Below are 18,438 nucleotides of genomic sequence, written 5' to 3'. Positions count from 1 at the left end.
GCATACTTGTGGAGGCAGGTGTCCCTCCACTACGGTTACGGCGCCAACATTTACTGGCCGCTTATGCTGCCCGTATTTGTAGCTTGCCCGGGCATCCAAATTATCGTCTCCTGTTCCCGCAGTCAGTCATCCATCTCCCAGAACGTCGCCCCGGTCGGGTTGCACGATCACCGTCCGTGTCCGAGAGCTTCTCTCCAGGCTTGGGGTTTTCCCTGTTCCACCTCCTTTCCGGGCCCTTCTGCATTCACCCCCGTGGTGTGTGCCTCGCCCTTGCCTTCGGCTCGAACTGGCACAGGGCCCGAAGGACTCAGTCCCTCCGGAGGCCTTCCGCCGCCTCTTTTATTCCATCCTAGCCACCTATCAGGGCTCTGGCGTTGTATGCACTGACGGTATGATGGTTGCTGGTCGGGTCGGCTGTGCTCTAACTCTAGGGGACCATTCCGGCAATGAAAATGTTGACCGCCTGGCGAAAGAGACCACCAGTAAACCATCGCTGGACGTTGGCCTCCCGAGGACTGAGCTGTGAGCCTTCTTACGCCGCCAAGTTTTTGCGCTATGGGACGCTGAATGGCGCAATCTGACCACACCCAATAAACTCCATGCTATTAAGGAGACGACGACTGTGTGGCGGTCATCCATGCAAGCCAATCGCAGAGAGTCAGTTGTCTTTTGTCGGCTCCGCATTGGCCACACCCGGCTGACACACAGTTATTTACTGCGTTGGGAGGACCCTCCTCTATGTCACTGTGGGGCGGCTTTGACAGTGGCCCACATTTTGCTGGCCTGTCCCCTTTTAGCTGTGCTCAGGCAGACATTTGCGCTGCCTGATACACTCCCTGCCCTTTTAACTGATGACTCTGCCATAGCAGGCTTAGTGTTGCGTTTTATTCGGGCGGGGGTTTTTTATCAGTTAATTTGAGTGTTTGTTATGTTTTTTTGTGTTGATTCTGGCCTTTGGCGTATGGTTTTAAACTGGGTTTTTATGTTTCTCTCGGTGGTTGGCTTCTCCTTTTTTTGTTTCTATGGTCTGCCAACCACCATCACACTCTTTGTGATCTTAATTCATTTTGTCTGGTTTTTGTCTTAGTTTCTCTTGTTCTGTGTCGTCTGTCATCTTTTCTGTTGATCATTTTTTATTCCCTGTGGGTGTTTTTAGTATTTGGAAAAAGGGACCGATGACCATGGCAGTCTGGTCCCTTTAATTCCACAAACCAACCAACCTTATTCAGTCTCGCAGATTTACACGGTTGCAGGAGTTGGCATGCAACATGTATGTTTGTAACTGTGGATAGTTTTGCCTTACGAGAGTACTTCATAACTAGCACTAGATACTCTGATATGTCAGTATAATAAGTGGCCAGCTTTCAGGTTATAATTCAACTACTTAACTTGTTGATGAACAATCTTGATTTAGGTCTGTACATTTCCTCCACCTGCAATAACATCTGGGTCCAATTTCTGTATGTCAAGCAATTTTTGTTGGGTTAATGAAATAAATAATGTAGCTGAAACTGTCGAAATACTCTTAAAATAAGTTTATTGCCTCACAAAAACATGATGTAGAACTCATGTTCCATGGTTACTGTCTTTACTTCTCACATAAATACCATCAATTGCAAAGTTACATTGTACATTGTTTCAGTCATTGTTTTAGTTTACTTGCTGCAGTTTTTTCTCTGAAATACCAAGCATCATTGCTAACATCTGAATTTTAACACCACATAGCACTACTATTGTCCTGTTATGACTAGCTTTGAATCTGTTGTGAACCTCTAAAGTAGATTAATCATGTTATTTGAAAATCACTCTCTGTAACACCATGTAACTTCTCAGTTATTTTCCAAACTTTCCGCTTACAGCCATCTTCCTAGTATTACTTCCCACAACTTGATCTCTTCTCATATTGATGCATAGTGAAATTGTTTTCGTATTTCCTTTTTTTACCACAGTTTGCAATGAATAATTTGTTCATTCTTCTTCACATTGCTATCATCTCACTGTGTAATGTTATTAAATGTTTCCTTGTATGAAATTTCGTTAGTAATTCTGTGCCCTTCTTATGACTGGTCGGTGGGGAAAAGTAAGCACGCATTTATAGTACGTACAAAGTTTGGACTGCGGAGGAGTGTTGTGGAAAATGACAAATGAGGAAAAACAATAATTCGAGTATCTTTCACACATGGATCCTCCATCCCAGCATAAGGAAAAGTGTCTATCCAACATATCAATAGTGTTGACATTCACCCTGGCTTAGATCTCCTCCAGTGTCCTTCCCTTTTCTTGCCCTTAATACTACATTTTCTTTCTGTCTTTCTCTACATTACTCCTCCCATGCCCAGAAAAGGTACTTGCCTTTCGCCGTTACTCATTATGCCATTAGATCCAGTGGGTTCTGTAAAAGAATATTATTAGTGACACAGTAAAACATTTAACACACATGAATAAAGATTTCTCTAACAATATTTGTTAGCTAAGGTGATGTGATCAGTAAATGTGTAAGTAGCTGTACAAATTTGAACAATTATTTTTCATGTAACAATGATTACAGATATTCTAGAAAGAGAAAATAAGCAGTTATTAGCAACCTACTTAGATACTAAATTTTCACGATTTAGTTTCAGTATGATGGACATAGAGGGAAGAATTATGGACAAAGTTTAAACAGATTGTAAATCTTGCTCTGGAGAAGTATGTGCTGAGGAAGTTGATTAAGGATGGAAAAGACCCACCAGGGTTTAACAGTCAAATCAGGAAAATGCTGATAAAGCAAAGGCTGTTGTCCTCTTGGTTCAAAAGAGAATTTGAAAGTGATGACACAGTAAAGTTATTAGAGATTTGTGCATCTGTAAAAAGATCAATGCATGAAGCATACAATTACCACCATCATACCCCAGCAAAACATCTTTCTGAGAACCCGAGAAAATTCTGGTCCTACTTAAAATTGCTAAGCAGTTCTAAGGCTTCTATCCAGTCACTTGTTGAAAAGTGTGGTGTGACAATAGGAAGTAGCAAAAGGAAAGCCAAAGTTATAAATTTTGCTTTTTAAAAATCGTTGACATAGGAGAATTATACAGGCATATGGTCATTTCACCATCGCACAGATCCCCGTATGGAGGACATAGGAACAGGCGTCCGTGACATAGAGGAACAACTGAAAGAGCTGAAATCAAATTAGTCACCTGGTGTGGGTGGAATCCCACTTCAGTTTTACAAAGAGTACTCGGTGGCATTGGCTCCTTACATGGTTTGCAGTTATTGTTAATCTCTCGCCCAGCACAAAGTCCCAAGTGTCTGGAGAAAGCACAGGTGACTTCTTTTATATAGGAAGGGTAAAAGAATGGACTCGCAAAATTACACACCAGTATCCTTGACATCGGTTTGCTGAGGAATTGTTGAACATGTTCTCAGTTAGAATATAATAAATGTTTGAGAGATAGAAGAGCTTCTGTCCACAAATCAGTGTGGTTTTAGAAAACATTGCTCGTACGAAACTCAGCTTGCCCTTTTCTCACACGATATCCTGTGAACTCAGGATGAAGGGCAACAAGCATACTCCATATTTCTAGGTTTATGAAAAGCATTTGATACTATGCCTCATTTCAGACTGTTAATGAAGGTACAAGCATATGGAGTAGGTTCACAGACATTTGAATGGCTTGAAGACTTTGTAAGAAGCAGAACCCAGTAAATAATCCTTAACAGTGAGTGTTTGTTAAAGACAATGGTATTGTTGGAAGTGCCCCAAGGAAGTGTGATAGGACTGCTGTTATTTTCTATATATGTAAATGGTCCGATGAACGGAGTGAGCAGCAATCTGCAGATGTTTGCTGATAAAGTTGTGGTGTATGGGAAAGTGTCATGGTTGAATGACTGTAATAGGATATAAGACAAATTAGACAGAATTTGTAGTTTGTGTGATGAGTGGAAGCCAGATCTAAACATAGAAAAATATAAGTTAATGGAGATAAGTAGGAGAAACAACCCATAATTAACAAATAGGAATATTAATGTGGTGCATGATAACTACATAGCTTAAATATCTAGGAGTGACATTTTGTAGCAATATGAAACAGAACAAGCATGTAATGATTGTAGGCGAAGAGTATTGCTCGAGTGTATGGGATCTGTGCCGGGTCAGATTAAAGAGGCTAGATTTGTTACAAATAAGTGTGAACAAAACTCAGGTATTGCAAAGATGCTTATGGAACTTAAAACAGAATCTGTGGAGATAAGGTGATGTTATTTTCCAGGAACACTGCTGAGAAAATTTAGAAAGCTGGCATTTCAAGCTGATGGCAGAATACATTTCAAGCTGATGGCAGAATAATTGTACTGCTGCCAATGTACATTTTGCTTGAGGACCACGAATATAAGATAAGAGAAATTAGGCTTGTATGGAGGCCTGCAGACAGCCATTTTTCCCTCACTATTTGGAAGTGCAACAGGAAAGGAAATAACTAATAGTGGTACAGGGTACCTGCCGCCATGCACTGTACAGTGGCTTGCACATTATGAATGTGGATGTGGGTGTAGTATTATCATTTTGACTCCTTGATACAGGATTTTATTTGCGATTTAAACCGGGTGAGGTGGCTCATTGGTTAGCGCACTGGACTCGCCTTTGGAAGGACGGTGGTTCAAACTCGCGTCCGGCTATCCTAAGTTAGGTTTTCCGTGATTTCCCTAAATCGCATCTGGCAAATGCCGGGATGGTTCCTTTGAAAGGCTTGTCTGACTTCCTTCACCACCTTCCCTAATCCGGTGGGTACGATGACTTAACTGCTTGGTCCACTCCCCCGAATCAACCAATCATCTATGGTTTAGATTTACCATGTTTCAAATATTAATTTCTTAGTATTCAGTGTCAGCTGAATCATCTAGACATGAGGTATCAAGTTATTAAGTCTTACGTTTAGTGGGGTTTCAGTCTTTCTGAAATTTTTTTCTTTATTCCTCTCTCCCAACTAGAATGGTTGTGTGATTATTATAGGTAATACGTGTTAATTGTATAAAAAAAACTAACTTTCTTAAACTAACTATAAAATTATGAGATGAAATTGCTAACCAGTACTAATTTTCAAGAGATGTTGACAGACACAAACAAAAGTACAGAGTTTATATGCCCCAGGATGATCTGGAAATTTTTTCATCTGTGAAAAATCTGGATAAACCCCAGGAACTTTTTAGAATTCAAGGAATTTTTCATCATTTACTATATGTAATTTTGACTGGTGCGAACTGATTTTTACCTTAGTCTGCTACTGCAGAATAATTCTGCAGCAATAAAAGATAAATGAGACAATAACAGAGAGAGAATAACACTGAAATAAAACTTCCGTTGCAAAGAAAATTTGCCATTTACGACGACAAAACACACCACACATACAAGTGTTTGCCAACAGCCAAATGTGTCAAAGGCTCCAGGACAAAAAAGAAAAAAATGGGAATGAGCGTATGACATCGTTGGGCGGGAGGCCCCATCCGATGAACTTTGGCCATCAAGTGCAAGTCTTATTTCATTTGACGCCACATTGGGCGGCTTGCGCGCTGGTGATGGGGATGAAATAATGATGAGGACAACACAGAACCCAGTCCCCGAGCGGAGAAAATCACCAACCTAGCCAGGAATCGAACCCGGGCCCACCTGCATGGGTTAGGACAAATACTGTGCAATACTTTGTAACAATAAACTGCCATCAATGAGTGTGGCATCACAATTGTTTATGTTTCTAATTGGTTGCCAGTAAATAGTGCGTATGGTGGTTTGAGAAGTGTTACTTTCAAAGCAAATTTCCATTTATGCAAGATGAGTTATGTTAGGTTTGAGAATGTGCATTGAATTTTTTAAATCATGGAGTTTTTTACTCTTAGTCAAGACTTAACAGTTTGAGGTCCAGCCGCATAGAAAAATTTCGGGCACAGAAGACTAGCAGTTTATGCCATTATTTACAATTTTACTGGCACATCTGTGTTTGGTATATCTTTAAGGGTAACACGTGTTAAAAAAAGACCAAGCATCAAGGAAGGTGTTTTTCATATTTTGTTTAGTTCTTTCATAAATTACAAATTATGCAATAATGTTGGCAAAAAGTGTAATTATCTTTCGAAAATAAGTGTGATGTGAATTCTGGAGCAATTACACATGTAATTGGCTTGCTGTGAAAAAAATGAAGTGCTCGGTGGAACATATATATAGCCAGGCAACCCATGTAATGTTTGGTGAAATTTATAATTGTGCTTGTCAGAAAAATTCAGCTGCAACAATTTAAGGTGTGATGTAAGGATACTGCCTAACCGCACCCTCAGAAAAAAACTGCAAACCATTTTTGATGACCAGCATTATATGTGAAAGCGTAGCTTTTTGTCAAGCTACACTGTTTGTATATTAATTTAAACCATGAACTTTTTGTATTTTTGTGTTTGCGCTACTTAACACTGATGTTGCCGTCAGCTGAGTACATCACATTTCCTATGCCCTGAATACCTGATGTTATTGGCTGGTGAGATTACTTGACATGAGCTATGATTGGCTGACAAAAGGACTTCACATAACGTGATCTCCATTTCAGTACTTCGGAAGCTGCCTTGCTATATTTGGTGAAATCCGTATTTATGCTTTTGTGATATGAAAATATTCAATACACATGCTACCACGTGTCAAAGATATCTTCCAAAAGCTTTGAGTTTTTGCTAGGTTTCGTGACGTAAAGTGTCAGGAAGTTCTAAGCCAATGTACAAAATCATTACTATTCAAAAGATTAGAAAGTTTTACAGCTTTGAGGGAGAGTATGTTGTCACTTAACGTGGAAAAAATATACTTCCACATGGGGTATAGTATATTCACCTGGAAAAAGTGTATTTTTAACCTGGAAGCTCAGGAATTTTTTTTCACCCTGAAGTACAAACACCATCATAGCTTTTGGAACTAATAGGTCCTTCTTTGCGGAGAAATGAGGGTCAGTTTTGGGAGGTCACTTAGATGCCAGTGTGAGAGAGACCCACCTGTTGTGGAGTGAGGAGAGAGAAAGATGAGGAAGGCCGGTGTAGTGTCAGAGAGAGTAGGACGTTACTTAAACTTTAATCTACTGCTCTCTCTCTGTGCTAATCCCCTTCCCCTCGTCATCTCCCTTCATCCTCATAACAGACAAGCCCTTCTCATCCTGGTGCCTTTTTTTTAATATGTTAAAGAATATCACATACTTCCATTGTTTTTTACCTACCTGAGATGCAGTACGACTTTTCGTCAGCATGATCGAAATTGTCGTTTCTCTTGAAAAATTGTTTGTTGTATTTAAAAATGTGTTGTTGTCTTCTTCTCCTATTTTCCTGTAGTTTGTTCCTTCAGATTTAATAACAACTTTGGTCAGATTGTTCAGTTAACTCTTTTAATTATTTTCATAATCAAGGTCACCCCCAACCACAAAGAAGGCAGCTTTAAGTGACAAATCAGATCAGATTCTCAACGGTGAAAAAACAGCCACCGGTAATAAAGGTGTGTCACTTGATAAGGAAAATGAAAAACAGAAACCTATTGAGAATGGTGGTGCTGAAACAGCAGAGAGAGATGCCAGTACTGATGATGGTGAGTATTGCATAAAGTATTTTGCACTGGAAGGAAAATAAAATAAATACATACATAATCACTTCGTTATACTTTGGGTAAAATCACAAAGTAATTATTTCCTATCATAGAAGACATATAAGGTGTATTAAATTGAATTGACCAACATTATTTCGATGTTGGGTGTTTCTCATCACTGACAGGTCTGCCAGTCAACCACATTAATGACAAAAATAAAAAAAAATAAAAAAACTAGTATTTCTCATGTTCTGATTTCTTTCTATTTGTGTAGTGTTGCATCTTTGGTTCAGCCTGCACGTTGCGACTGGGGTGCAAGCATTCTGTGTTTGATTGTTTCCTTTTGGGAGCAGTGGCTCTTTGACACTTGTTTTCAGTGCAGTCCCTTACTATCCATCTTGAAGTTATCAAAATTAAATCTTCCAATTCAACTGAGTGAGGTGGTGCTTTAATACACTGGATTTGGTTGAGAAGCAGCAGAGGACAAATCTCTGTCTGGCCATGTAGATTTAAATTTTGCATTGTATCCATAAATTCTAGAAGACAATTGCTTGGTTGAATCCTTTGAAAAGGACTTTGACAATTTCCTACCCTTTCCTTATCTAGTTGAAGCATTAGATCAGTTTCTAATGCCCTCTATCATCAGGACTTTAAGTCTTAATCTTCCTAGCTTCTTACTTCACATTCCCTCAGTTGTAATAGTTCATTAGAAATTAGTGAAGTTTTGCTTTATGTGATTTGTAAGTCCATCTTATGACAATGTCTCAACAACTGGAAGCTTGAAAAACTAACTTTAATGTACACATACTTCATTGTTGTTGTTTTCAATGTGAAAAGTCGGACACATTTATGTTGATTATTAACTTATTGTATAAGCAATCAACAAAGGTTTTCTGCATTTCCTTAACAAGTGTACTTACCAGATAATCACATTTTACTTTAGATACAGATACATCACTTAATGATGACAAAAATAGTAAAAAAGTTGCGTCATCTCAAACTGTGTTACTGATTGACAAACCTCTTCAAATCACATGAATTTCAAGTTAATTTTGTGCTAACTAAATAATGTATAATTAGATCATCTGTAATGTGCATTCTTCCTAAAGAAAGCTCATAAATACATCCAGTATTTACAGATTAAATGTGAATTGTCCCCCACCCCTTCATCCTTCCTTTTCTTAGTTGTGACTTAAATAAACCTGACTGCTTGAAGCTGAGAGCTTGGTTGTTACGAGAATACAGTTGCTCTGTGGCTTCAGCACTTTTACTAGCCATATTATTAAAATACATGCTTGTAGAAGCTCCCAGGGATGGGGTTGATTATTTGAAACCACATATACAGTGTTGCGGGTTAGGGTCCCAGGTGACGCTCCCTGTAGGCATTCACACTGGTGACCCCTCATTTGGGAGTAATTGACAATAAAGAGTTTCAGAATTTCTTGTAATCCACTAGAGCAGGGCTTCTCAAGGTGCTTGCACAGTGCATCACACCATGCAGAGTACAGAAGATGGCTTCACTACGTTGATGATGGTGCAAACCACCATTCCTTCACTCTGTGCAATAGCACTACCCCTCTCTTTTTCCTACGCTTGTCTAGCTCACTCTGCCTGTCTTGACCTTTTCCAAGATTTACCTCTGTTTTCTTCATCATTGCCAAATATTTATGTGCACTGGGTGGAGAACTTAGTTTGATGGAACAAGATGACCGGTGCAAGAGAGATTTAAATAATGATATTAATAATAATTTTTAATTTGACTAAATTATGCTACTAAGATCTGGAGCAAGGACTCTGCTGACAGCAATTCTTAGAGGTTTTTTTTACTTACATTCAAAAATACTTGCATTGCAGTTTAGTTTTTGTATAAGATAAAACAGAAGATAACCTTTCACATACATGTGTGGGACCGCACATGGGAATAATCTTTGCTGCTTCTCTGTGCAGCTGTGAAAATTCTTGCATTGACAAATTCTGGTAGAATTTGAGCGAATTTTTGGTATTGTAAAATAAATCTTTCAGTGATCACCCAATTGCAAATTGATTTGTTCAAAATGTAAATCGTGAGACACAATGTCAATTGCCTTTGAAAAGGGACTTACAAATACATCAGGTATTGGCTGTACGTTAGTAATTTCCTGTAACAAAAACATTACCAAATGTTAATGTATGAAAGTAATGGATAAAGTTGCATCGAAGTATTAAAAGGTGATATGTTTTAATATGCAGGTCTGCAGACTATTGTTTTATATGCAACATCCCTTGTACATTTAACAAAATCAACTTTATTTTGCTGTTAGTGATACACCGGTACAGCACCTGGAATCGGTCACTAAAGTCATTTCAATTTGTTTTCAAAGGGTTGTAATTCACTGACTTCTTTTTCAAAGTGTATTTCTTCTCACACAGATGCTGTCAAGCAAAACCTTAGAATCATTTTGAACAAATCACTTTTAAAAATCCTGTTGCCGTATTAACATAAAATTTATATATCAGTTACCATGTCATTGATGAGATTATTTTCTTTTTGGAGTTTGAGACTTAAATTGTTTAGGAGAGCCATAATGACTGCTAAAAAGCCTAAATCAGCTACCCATTCAGGTTCATGCAAAAGTCCTCCAAAAACAGAACCACAGTGTCACACAATCTAAAAACTCGAGAAGTCACTTTTCCTTTGCTCAACCAGCGTACCTCAGCATGGTAGGGGATATCTCATTAATCCTCTTCAGATGAAATAAAAAATTCTGTGAACTGACAATGAATGAGCCTGTGAGGATGAGTATAGTTCATGAATTGCACCACTAAGTTCATCACATCTTGATAATCAATAACTTTTGGATAAAGAGGCTCTTGTTGTTCAAAGCAATGAGCAAAAGGTAAATTCAGCATGTTAAACATTTTCTGAAGTAGGTCAATAAACACTTTTACTCTACTGCATTGTGCTGGGTTTTGGTTACGTAAAACAGCTTTTCCCAAGTGAGTCCTATTCAATTGCCATTTCAACTGATTCTAAAATATCCACACCAACAGCAGTGCCCTTCATCAAACTCATATCCAGGAGCTCTCCCATTATATGTAGGTCTTCTTCCATGCCACACAAAAAAGGGTAATTGACCTGTGTCACTAATATTTGTGGACTCATAATACGTCATGCATACACTAGGAGGTTTGTTGTTTTGATTGCCAATTGTTCATGCAAATTCCTGTCAGTATTGCTGAATCGCTGAAATAGTGTCATACTGGAAACGTATTCTGGGCCATTCCACTTCAAAGGGGCAATATTAAAAAGTGTCCCCACTCGACCATCTCCAAATCTAATAATTTGGTGTGAAGGTTCTATATGCTCTTTGATGGTTATATATCAAATTTCAGACCAGTATCTTCAGTGGTTCAATTTTTAGGGGCTCTTAAACATAGCATCACATATGAAGGTACAACTGTGCCAAGTTCGCTCGGTTCTAGCAGTCATTTCTTCATTTGCTTAAATCTACATAGACAGTGTTTTATGATGAATCACACCACGACAAAAATATAGAGACAAGCCTCTAAAGTGGTAAAAAAGTAGTCAAACTATTCTGAGAGCCAAGGCTTCCAAAATTTTCTGCTTGTAAATTTTAGGGTATTTTTGAGGGGCAACTGTGCCTTGTTCAATTATTTTACAGTATACAAATAAATATAAGGCTGTACCCGACATTTCTTTTTCTGGTTCCTTACTTCGCCGAGTGTTTGGCTTACCATGGAAGTAGAAAAGGACAAGAAACTGCCATTTCTAGATGTGCTGGTCACAAGGGACAGCGAAAACCTGGGACACAGCGTGTATCGGAAACCGACACACACGGACCGATACCTGCACAGTCTGTCAAACCACCACCCGAGCCAGAAAAGAGGCATGATTAGTACGTTCGTAACGAGAGCAGGACGAATATGTGAGCCTCAACACCTCAAACGAGAAATGCAACACCTGGAAACTGTTCTGCGGAGCAATGGGTACTCCACAAATTACATTAGAAGTGTAACAGAGCCAAACACTCGGCGAAGTAAGGAACCAGAAAAAGAAATGTCGGGTACGGCCTTTCTGCCATACATTCCCAGAGTGACGGACAGAATCGGCCGTATGTTGCGCAAACACGGCGTAAAGACGATTTTCAAACTGACAAGGAAGATGAAAGAGTGTCTTAGATCAGCGATGGAGAAAAGAGACCTACTTGCAATGTCGGGAATATACCGTATACCATGCACATGCGGAAAAGTTTATGTCGGAATGACTGGATGATCAATTAACACCAGGATCAAAGAGCATAAGCGACATTGCAGGTTGGGGCAGGTGGAGAAATCTGTCGTGGCAGAGCACGCACTGAATGAGACCGACCACGTAATAAAATTCGCCGACACGGAAGTTCTGGCTGTAGAGAAGCACTATCACACGCGCTTGTTCAGAGAAGCTGTAGAAATCCAAAAACACGCGAACAGTTTCAACAAGAAAGAGGAAAGCCTTAAGGTAAACGGATCCTGACTGCCCGTACTGCAGCGAACGACCGTCGCAGGTAGCAAGGGGAGAACCGCACCGGAAATGTCCGCGGAGAAGCTCTCGGACGTTGGCGCGCCAGGTACATATAGTCTGCGGCCGCGAGCTCGCCTCCAGCTCACCACCGGCAATGGAGGGTGAAGCTTTGACAATGCCAGCCACTCGTGCTGGCGAAACGTCAGAAAAATCATTAGATGAATGTCGGCTGAAGAACCCGAGACAGAAGCCAATAGGCAGTTTGTTAATAAACTATTGTATAAAATGAACCAAGATACCCTTGCACCCTGTTACTTTGATGGATCAGTCGGAGCTGATTGTCATAAGTCATAACCTTTCTGTTATGGGCAAAGTCAACTGCAGTCAGTTAAGGAAATGTTCTCAGTGGACAAGGAGCTTCTATGACATAGGTTTGGGCTTGATTTTACTGAAGATGACCAAATTTGTCCATACCATAATGCCTTGTTGATGACAAAATCTCAGTTTCTGCAAGCGAATTGCTGCAACCTATTTTGTAAAGAAAAACATGTAATGAAGAATGCTTTAACATCAGTAACCATTGCAATGTCTTGACAGTTTGAAGTTACTGACTAATGAAGTTTGTAAACCTGGTTGGAAAATTTGTACAAAATGTAAACATGAAGTGGCCCAAAAAGAATCATCCCACCAGGATAAGCAAGAATCACCGCCAAGTGAAGACATGGATGTTGTTGATGCTTGCTTTACTGCTAACACTTCATTATCATCAATTGGAGTGTCACCATTAAAGCTTCAACAGATCAGCAAAAGGGATTCCATGGGATATATAAAGAGCAAAGTTCTGATAGCCCAAGGCAGCATTGCTAAAGTAGCTGCCACAGCTGCTAGTGTGAGCCAAGTAGATGTTGCTCATATGCAAACAGAAGACTGCCAAAAAAATTTAAAGACATGATCATCTTAATTGAAGAACTTCAGATTAAGTTTACTTCAGGCAATTGCAGCAAAGTTCAAATTTCGACCCTGGCCCCAAATGGCTGGCCTATTGAAAAAAGGCTAAAGAATTTGCTGTTTCAACTAAAATGGTGATGAAGGCTAGGAAAGTAAAGATGGAAGGTGGGATTTTGTCAGTGTTGAAGTAAAACAAAATGTCGCTCATCTTTTTGAAGATGAGTTTTCTCATTTATGTTCAGGCAAAAAGATTTGTGTTGCAGTAAGAATAAATGGGGAAAAGATTCCCAAGCAGAAATTCCTGCTCCTTTGTAACTTGAAAGAAATGTTCATTTCTTATTGCAAGCAATATGGAAATCAGCTGAGAGCCTCTAAATTTTGTGAGCTTAGGCCGAAATGTTGTACTGCAGTTGGTATTTGTGGATCACATTCTGTATGTGTATGTGCAATTCATCAATGACAAATTAATGTTGGCTTCAGCAACATCCATCCAAGATGACTACAAGAATATGATGAAAAAAGCTGTATGCAGTTTGGAATCGAAAGATTGTTTGCTGCAACATTGTGAGGAATGTCCAGGATAAATGCAATTAGAGGCTTTTTCTTGAAGATGCTTTTAAAGAAGATGACTCTGAAGAAACAATGGAATACAAGCTGTGGTCCATACTGACAGTAACACATTAGAGACATGTCAGAGAACTGTTGAAGATTTTATGGAGGCACTGATTTTGAAAATTACCTGTTTAAGGCACCATCTCTTCTTGTGAAAACTCCAAAGTTTGTACTTTAAGCAGCTAAAAAGAACTCTTGCAGAAAATGAATTAATTATATTGATTGAGTTTGCTGAGAATTATTTATTTGTTGTTCAAGGATTTTATTGGGAGAGTAGGCAGGGCACAATACATCTGTTTGTTGTCTATTTTGGTGGCAAAGAATGTCAGAGTATTAGCATTTGCATGATCACTAATTGTCTCCGTCATGGTACCATTGCTGTTCATGCCTTCCAAATAAAGTTAATAATGTATTTAAAAACAAATATTAAAAATATTAAGAACATTTATTACTTTAGTGATGGTTCAGCTGCTCAGTATAAGAATTTAAAAAATTAATCAATTTATGTCGTCATGAAAAGGATTTTGGCATCACAGCTGAACGGAATTTTTTTGGAACAAGCCACGGTAAATTGCCTTGTGATGGCATTGGAGGAATGGTAAAAATACTAGCGGCCTGTTTTAGTCTGCAGAGCCCCTTAGGCAAATATTGACTCCATATGATTTGTTCAAATTCTGTGATGATAATATTCCAGGCATAAAGTTTTTTTATGTACCAAACAAAAATATTGGAAAGAAACGAGCCTGGTCAAGAAACAAGGTTGCCATGGGATGTACAATATCTGGAACAAGAGAGAATCGCCAGTTTAAGAAAATTAGTTGTAATCAGTTCAGAGCAAACACAGTTTCCAATGATGCTACAGCATTCAAGTTCATGCCTTCGAAATTAATTCCAACAATCTCAATTGCAAGTTTACAACCAGGACAATATGTTGCATGTATGTATGACAAATCTGGTGGGTTGGAAGTGTGTGGAAAGTTTCACATGAACAAGATGATGTCCTAATCAGCTTTATGCACCCACATGGTTCTGCTCGTTCCCTTCACTGGCCAACTGCTAAAGACACCTGCTGGATTCCTGAGCAACATATTTTCATGACTTTTGAAGCATGATCATCATCATCGTCAGGAAGACAATACATGTATTCACAATCTGACCTTGACAAAATTGTAGAACTGTTTAACCAAGATTGGAATTGACTTGTTACTATTTTGTTTTGCAAATTTGGTGTGTTGTGTATTACATTTGTTTTTATGCTATCTGTTAAATTAATGTTTGAAACTGATTTATATAGTAGGATAAAAAAAGTTCATTATGAGACTTAATGATCAAAATATTTCACTTTTCTATCTTTTTGAAATGCTAAAATAATAATTTATGAAATGTACTCTTACTCATCAGTATACAAGATCCAGAAATTAAACAATATAGCTCTGAAAGCTTAAAGCATGCTGTTTCAGGCCGTGGCAAGAAAAAAAGGATGGGACAAGACACATTGAATAATAATTTGCACATGGAAAATTTTGACCAACTTTGCAGATGCAAATCTTTTCGTTTAGTCACCCAATGTTAATTAAATGTGATCCATATATAGACATCACAGATAAGAATAACTCCCTGAAGTTTTGGTCTGATTGGTTCACTCACATTAAAAGTAGTAATGTTCGATCAAACCTTGGGTCTCAGAATAGCGTGACAAACTTTTTAGCCACTTTAGAGGCTTTTATGCATTTTGAGGTGTGAATAAATCCCTAATTTTTTCCGTGGTGTGATCCAGCATAAAAAGGTGTCTATGTGCATTAAAGCAAATGACCAAATGTTTCCTAGAACTTCTAAGAAACCCAGGCAAACTTAGCACATTTTCAACTTCGTATGTGATGTGAGGATGAGTAGCCTCTCTTTAAAAGCCCCTAAAAATTCAGCCACTGAAGATACTGGACTGAAATTTGGTATACGGCCATCAAAGACCGTATAGAACGCCAAATTTCATTAGATTTGGAGATGGTCGAGTGGGGGATCCCTGGTCACCCTTGATGTGGAGTGACTCATTATTTAAAATTTGTACATGCTGTTGCCATCACCTAAACAAGTTGTAAAGACTTAATTACATAGAATCCAGCCTGCAGCAGAAGGTTACAGCAGTAAGGCTGCCTTTTAAGTGCATTTTGTTGTACTGGGTCAATCACAAGGAGGGTGCATTTAATGTTGCCACATACTTACTGCTTCCAGATGTGGGAACTTTATTGAGCGATGGATTTGCCATGAAAGTCATTGTATAGTGCACACAGTGGAAATATGCGGACCAACAAGCTTATCAAATAGTACATCTTGTCTAGCAAATATGATGTAAACTATAAGAATGTTTCAAAGGAATCTGCTGCAGGGAGAGGTATTGTCACTCAGCTGCAGTAAACATTAAATGGGAAGAATTGACTTTTGTGTGAGGCACAGGAGATTGTAAAGGGTGAAACTTGTCTCAAGCAAGTGGTAGGTCTTTTGTTTGTCTCAGTTGGTTTTCTTGTTTGTTGAGTGCTTCTCAGTGCTCCCAATTATTATGTGAAGTGGTTTCTCAAAACTTTCTTGTGACATACAATAATGCTATAAAAGAGCTATTTTCATGTGATACACAAGGCTGTAAACACATTTGATTTTTTACTTCATATTGACTTCATGGACCAGACATTATCTTTCTTTGTAGAGTGTTGAAGCCTTAATATGAGCTGCTCATTTCTCTATGAAATTTGTATCATGTAACAGAAAATGAAATGTAATTACATTGCATGATAACTGTCACAACCTATTTTCCAGAAGAAATCAAGCAGACAGAATCACTCACACAAAGATACCATCTCCTATGTCTTACTGCAAAATCATCTGCTGTCGCGAAAATTCCACAAATGACACAACTATCGACACTTGTTGAAGCCACCCACTCTCATAATGGCCTCTTCTACTACCAAATGCCTCAGTCTATGCAGGCCATGTTCTGTATGGCCAAGCCATAATATGCACATCACATTCACAGCCCTTTTACTTGTGTCGTTTGTTCAGGTTGCTAATTATGCTACACAGTTGATGGCTAGTAGTAGGTATGCATTGTTGCATGTTACAGCAGTTTCAGGATGGATGTTTATTCATTAAAAAGAAATTATGGGTTTAAAGAAATGAGGAAAAATGAAAGTGACTAGTTATGATGACTGCAATAACACACAAAAATATTGTATTCACTATATGTATCCATCTCTTGCAAGTGAGAGATATGAGCAATGAACTAATTGCAAATACTGAACTAATTGCAAAACAGTAAAAGGTAGATGATATTGTCATGAAATTGATGGCTTTTTATGTTTTTAATAAACTTTTCCATAAAATTAAAGCAAAGTACTGTTGTTTTCAGATGCAGAGTCTGTTGGAAGTACTGCCAAGAACAGTGCTACTGATGCATCTATTAAAGCATCTAACCCAGAAGCAAATGTAAGGACAGAGTCACGAGACTGTTCTATAAAGTTTGACAGTTCAGTAAATATTATCACTAAATCTTGCAAGTGAAGTTCTAATTTTAGAGATCACAAAAATGTCATTGTTTTCTTTCTGTAGCAAGACTCATAGTACGAGGGTTGGCCAGAAAGTAAGTTCCGATCGGTTACGAAATGGAAACCACAGTGAAAACCAGAAACGTTTTATTTGCAACAGCTACGTACACCTTCCACCTACCTCTCTATGTACTCGCTGCTCCAACTTCAAGTTTTGTCATAGTGTTTTATCAACTTTTCAATATCCTCATCATAGAAAGCAGCTGCCTGTGCTTTTGGCCAGTTATCTGAACTGGTCTGCAGCTCTTCTGTGGAAAATTTTTGTTTTCATAGCCTGTGGTTCTTGTGAGCAGAGATGAGACTCAGGGGGAGCCAGTTACGGACTGTATTGTGGGTGATCAAACACTTCTCATCGGAAACACTGCAGGAGTGTCTTCATTGCCCTTGCAACGTGCGGCCGAGAATTGGCATGAAGAAGGAACTGCTGGACAGTTGTGTTATGTGGGCTCCATGACACAGGCAAAATCTCTAACCAGGCCCTCATACTTAGTGGGAGACGCTATTCTCTACGCATCTTTATGTGCTCACTGTTCACTCAAAACTGAAAAGAACAACATGACACGATTGATGAGCATACTAGACACACTGCCCAACACATCTGTGCAAAGTTTTACTGGATTTTCCCAGTGGTTTTCATTTCGCGACCGATCGGAACTTACTTTCTGGACAACCCTCATATATTGTTTTCGCATACCAGATTCTTTTCCCAGAGAACTGTGATTTGAAACACATTCTTTTCCTACTGATAAATGTTTGCAAGGTTCTCGTAATTGCGTAATCCTAGGACCAGTGCTCTGTTGAGAATGTTCTGTTTCTTGTACCACAGTTGTGTCTTTCGTAACAGATGATGCTCATAAATTAATGTAATGTGTGGGGAAATGAAACATTTGTAATGACGAAAGTAATGTAAACACAAGGTAATTTCTATTGCCTTATTCATTTTTTTATTTTTCTCCACTCGATCACTGTTACATATTGCAGATGTGAAATGAATAAGAGGAATTTGACTGTAAATTGAGGATGTGTAGAGAAAATTGTGTGGAGAATTAAAGGTAACAGTTGATGTAATGGAACTGATAAGTTACACGTAAGTTGTTACGTGTTATTTGACTCTGTGAGAATTACTTCATAATCGAACCACATATAAGGAGGTATAGTTTGTGTTGTTGCCCCGGATGATGATTACATGAATATTTTGTCAGAAT

At 38.7% G+C, this 18,438-nt stretch overlaps 1 protein-coding gene across 2 annotated transcripts in view; it reads left to right on the top strand.

The window, feature by feature from the left end:
* Positions 1-18,438, top strand: part of LOC124624145 (DNA ligase 1) — a 128,632-nt gene that overhangs the window by 25,999 nt on the left and 84,195 nt on the right. For both annotated transcript variants that reach the window (XM_047149089.1, XM_047149088.1), the window contains exons 4-5: positions 7,407-7,582; positions 17,038-17,114. In XM_047149089.1, the coding sequence (XP_047005045.1) occupies positions 7,407-7,582; positions 17,038-17,114 (253 nt within the window). The remainder of the gene's footprint in view (positions 1-7,406; positions 7,583-17,037; positions 17,115-18,438) is intronic.

This window comes from Schistocerca americana, chromosome 1 (assembly GCF_021461395.2).
Source record: "Schistocerca americana isolate TAMUIC-IGC-003095 chromosome 1, iqSchAmer2.1, whole genome shotgun sequence".
NCBI lineage: Eukaryota > Metazoa > Arthropoda > Insecta > Orthoptera > Acrididae > Schistocerca > Schistocerca americana.
This window is presented reverse-complemented; position numbering and strand designations above follow the sequence as displayed.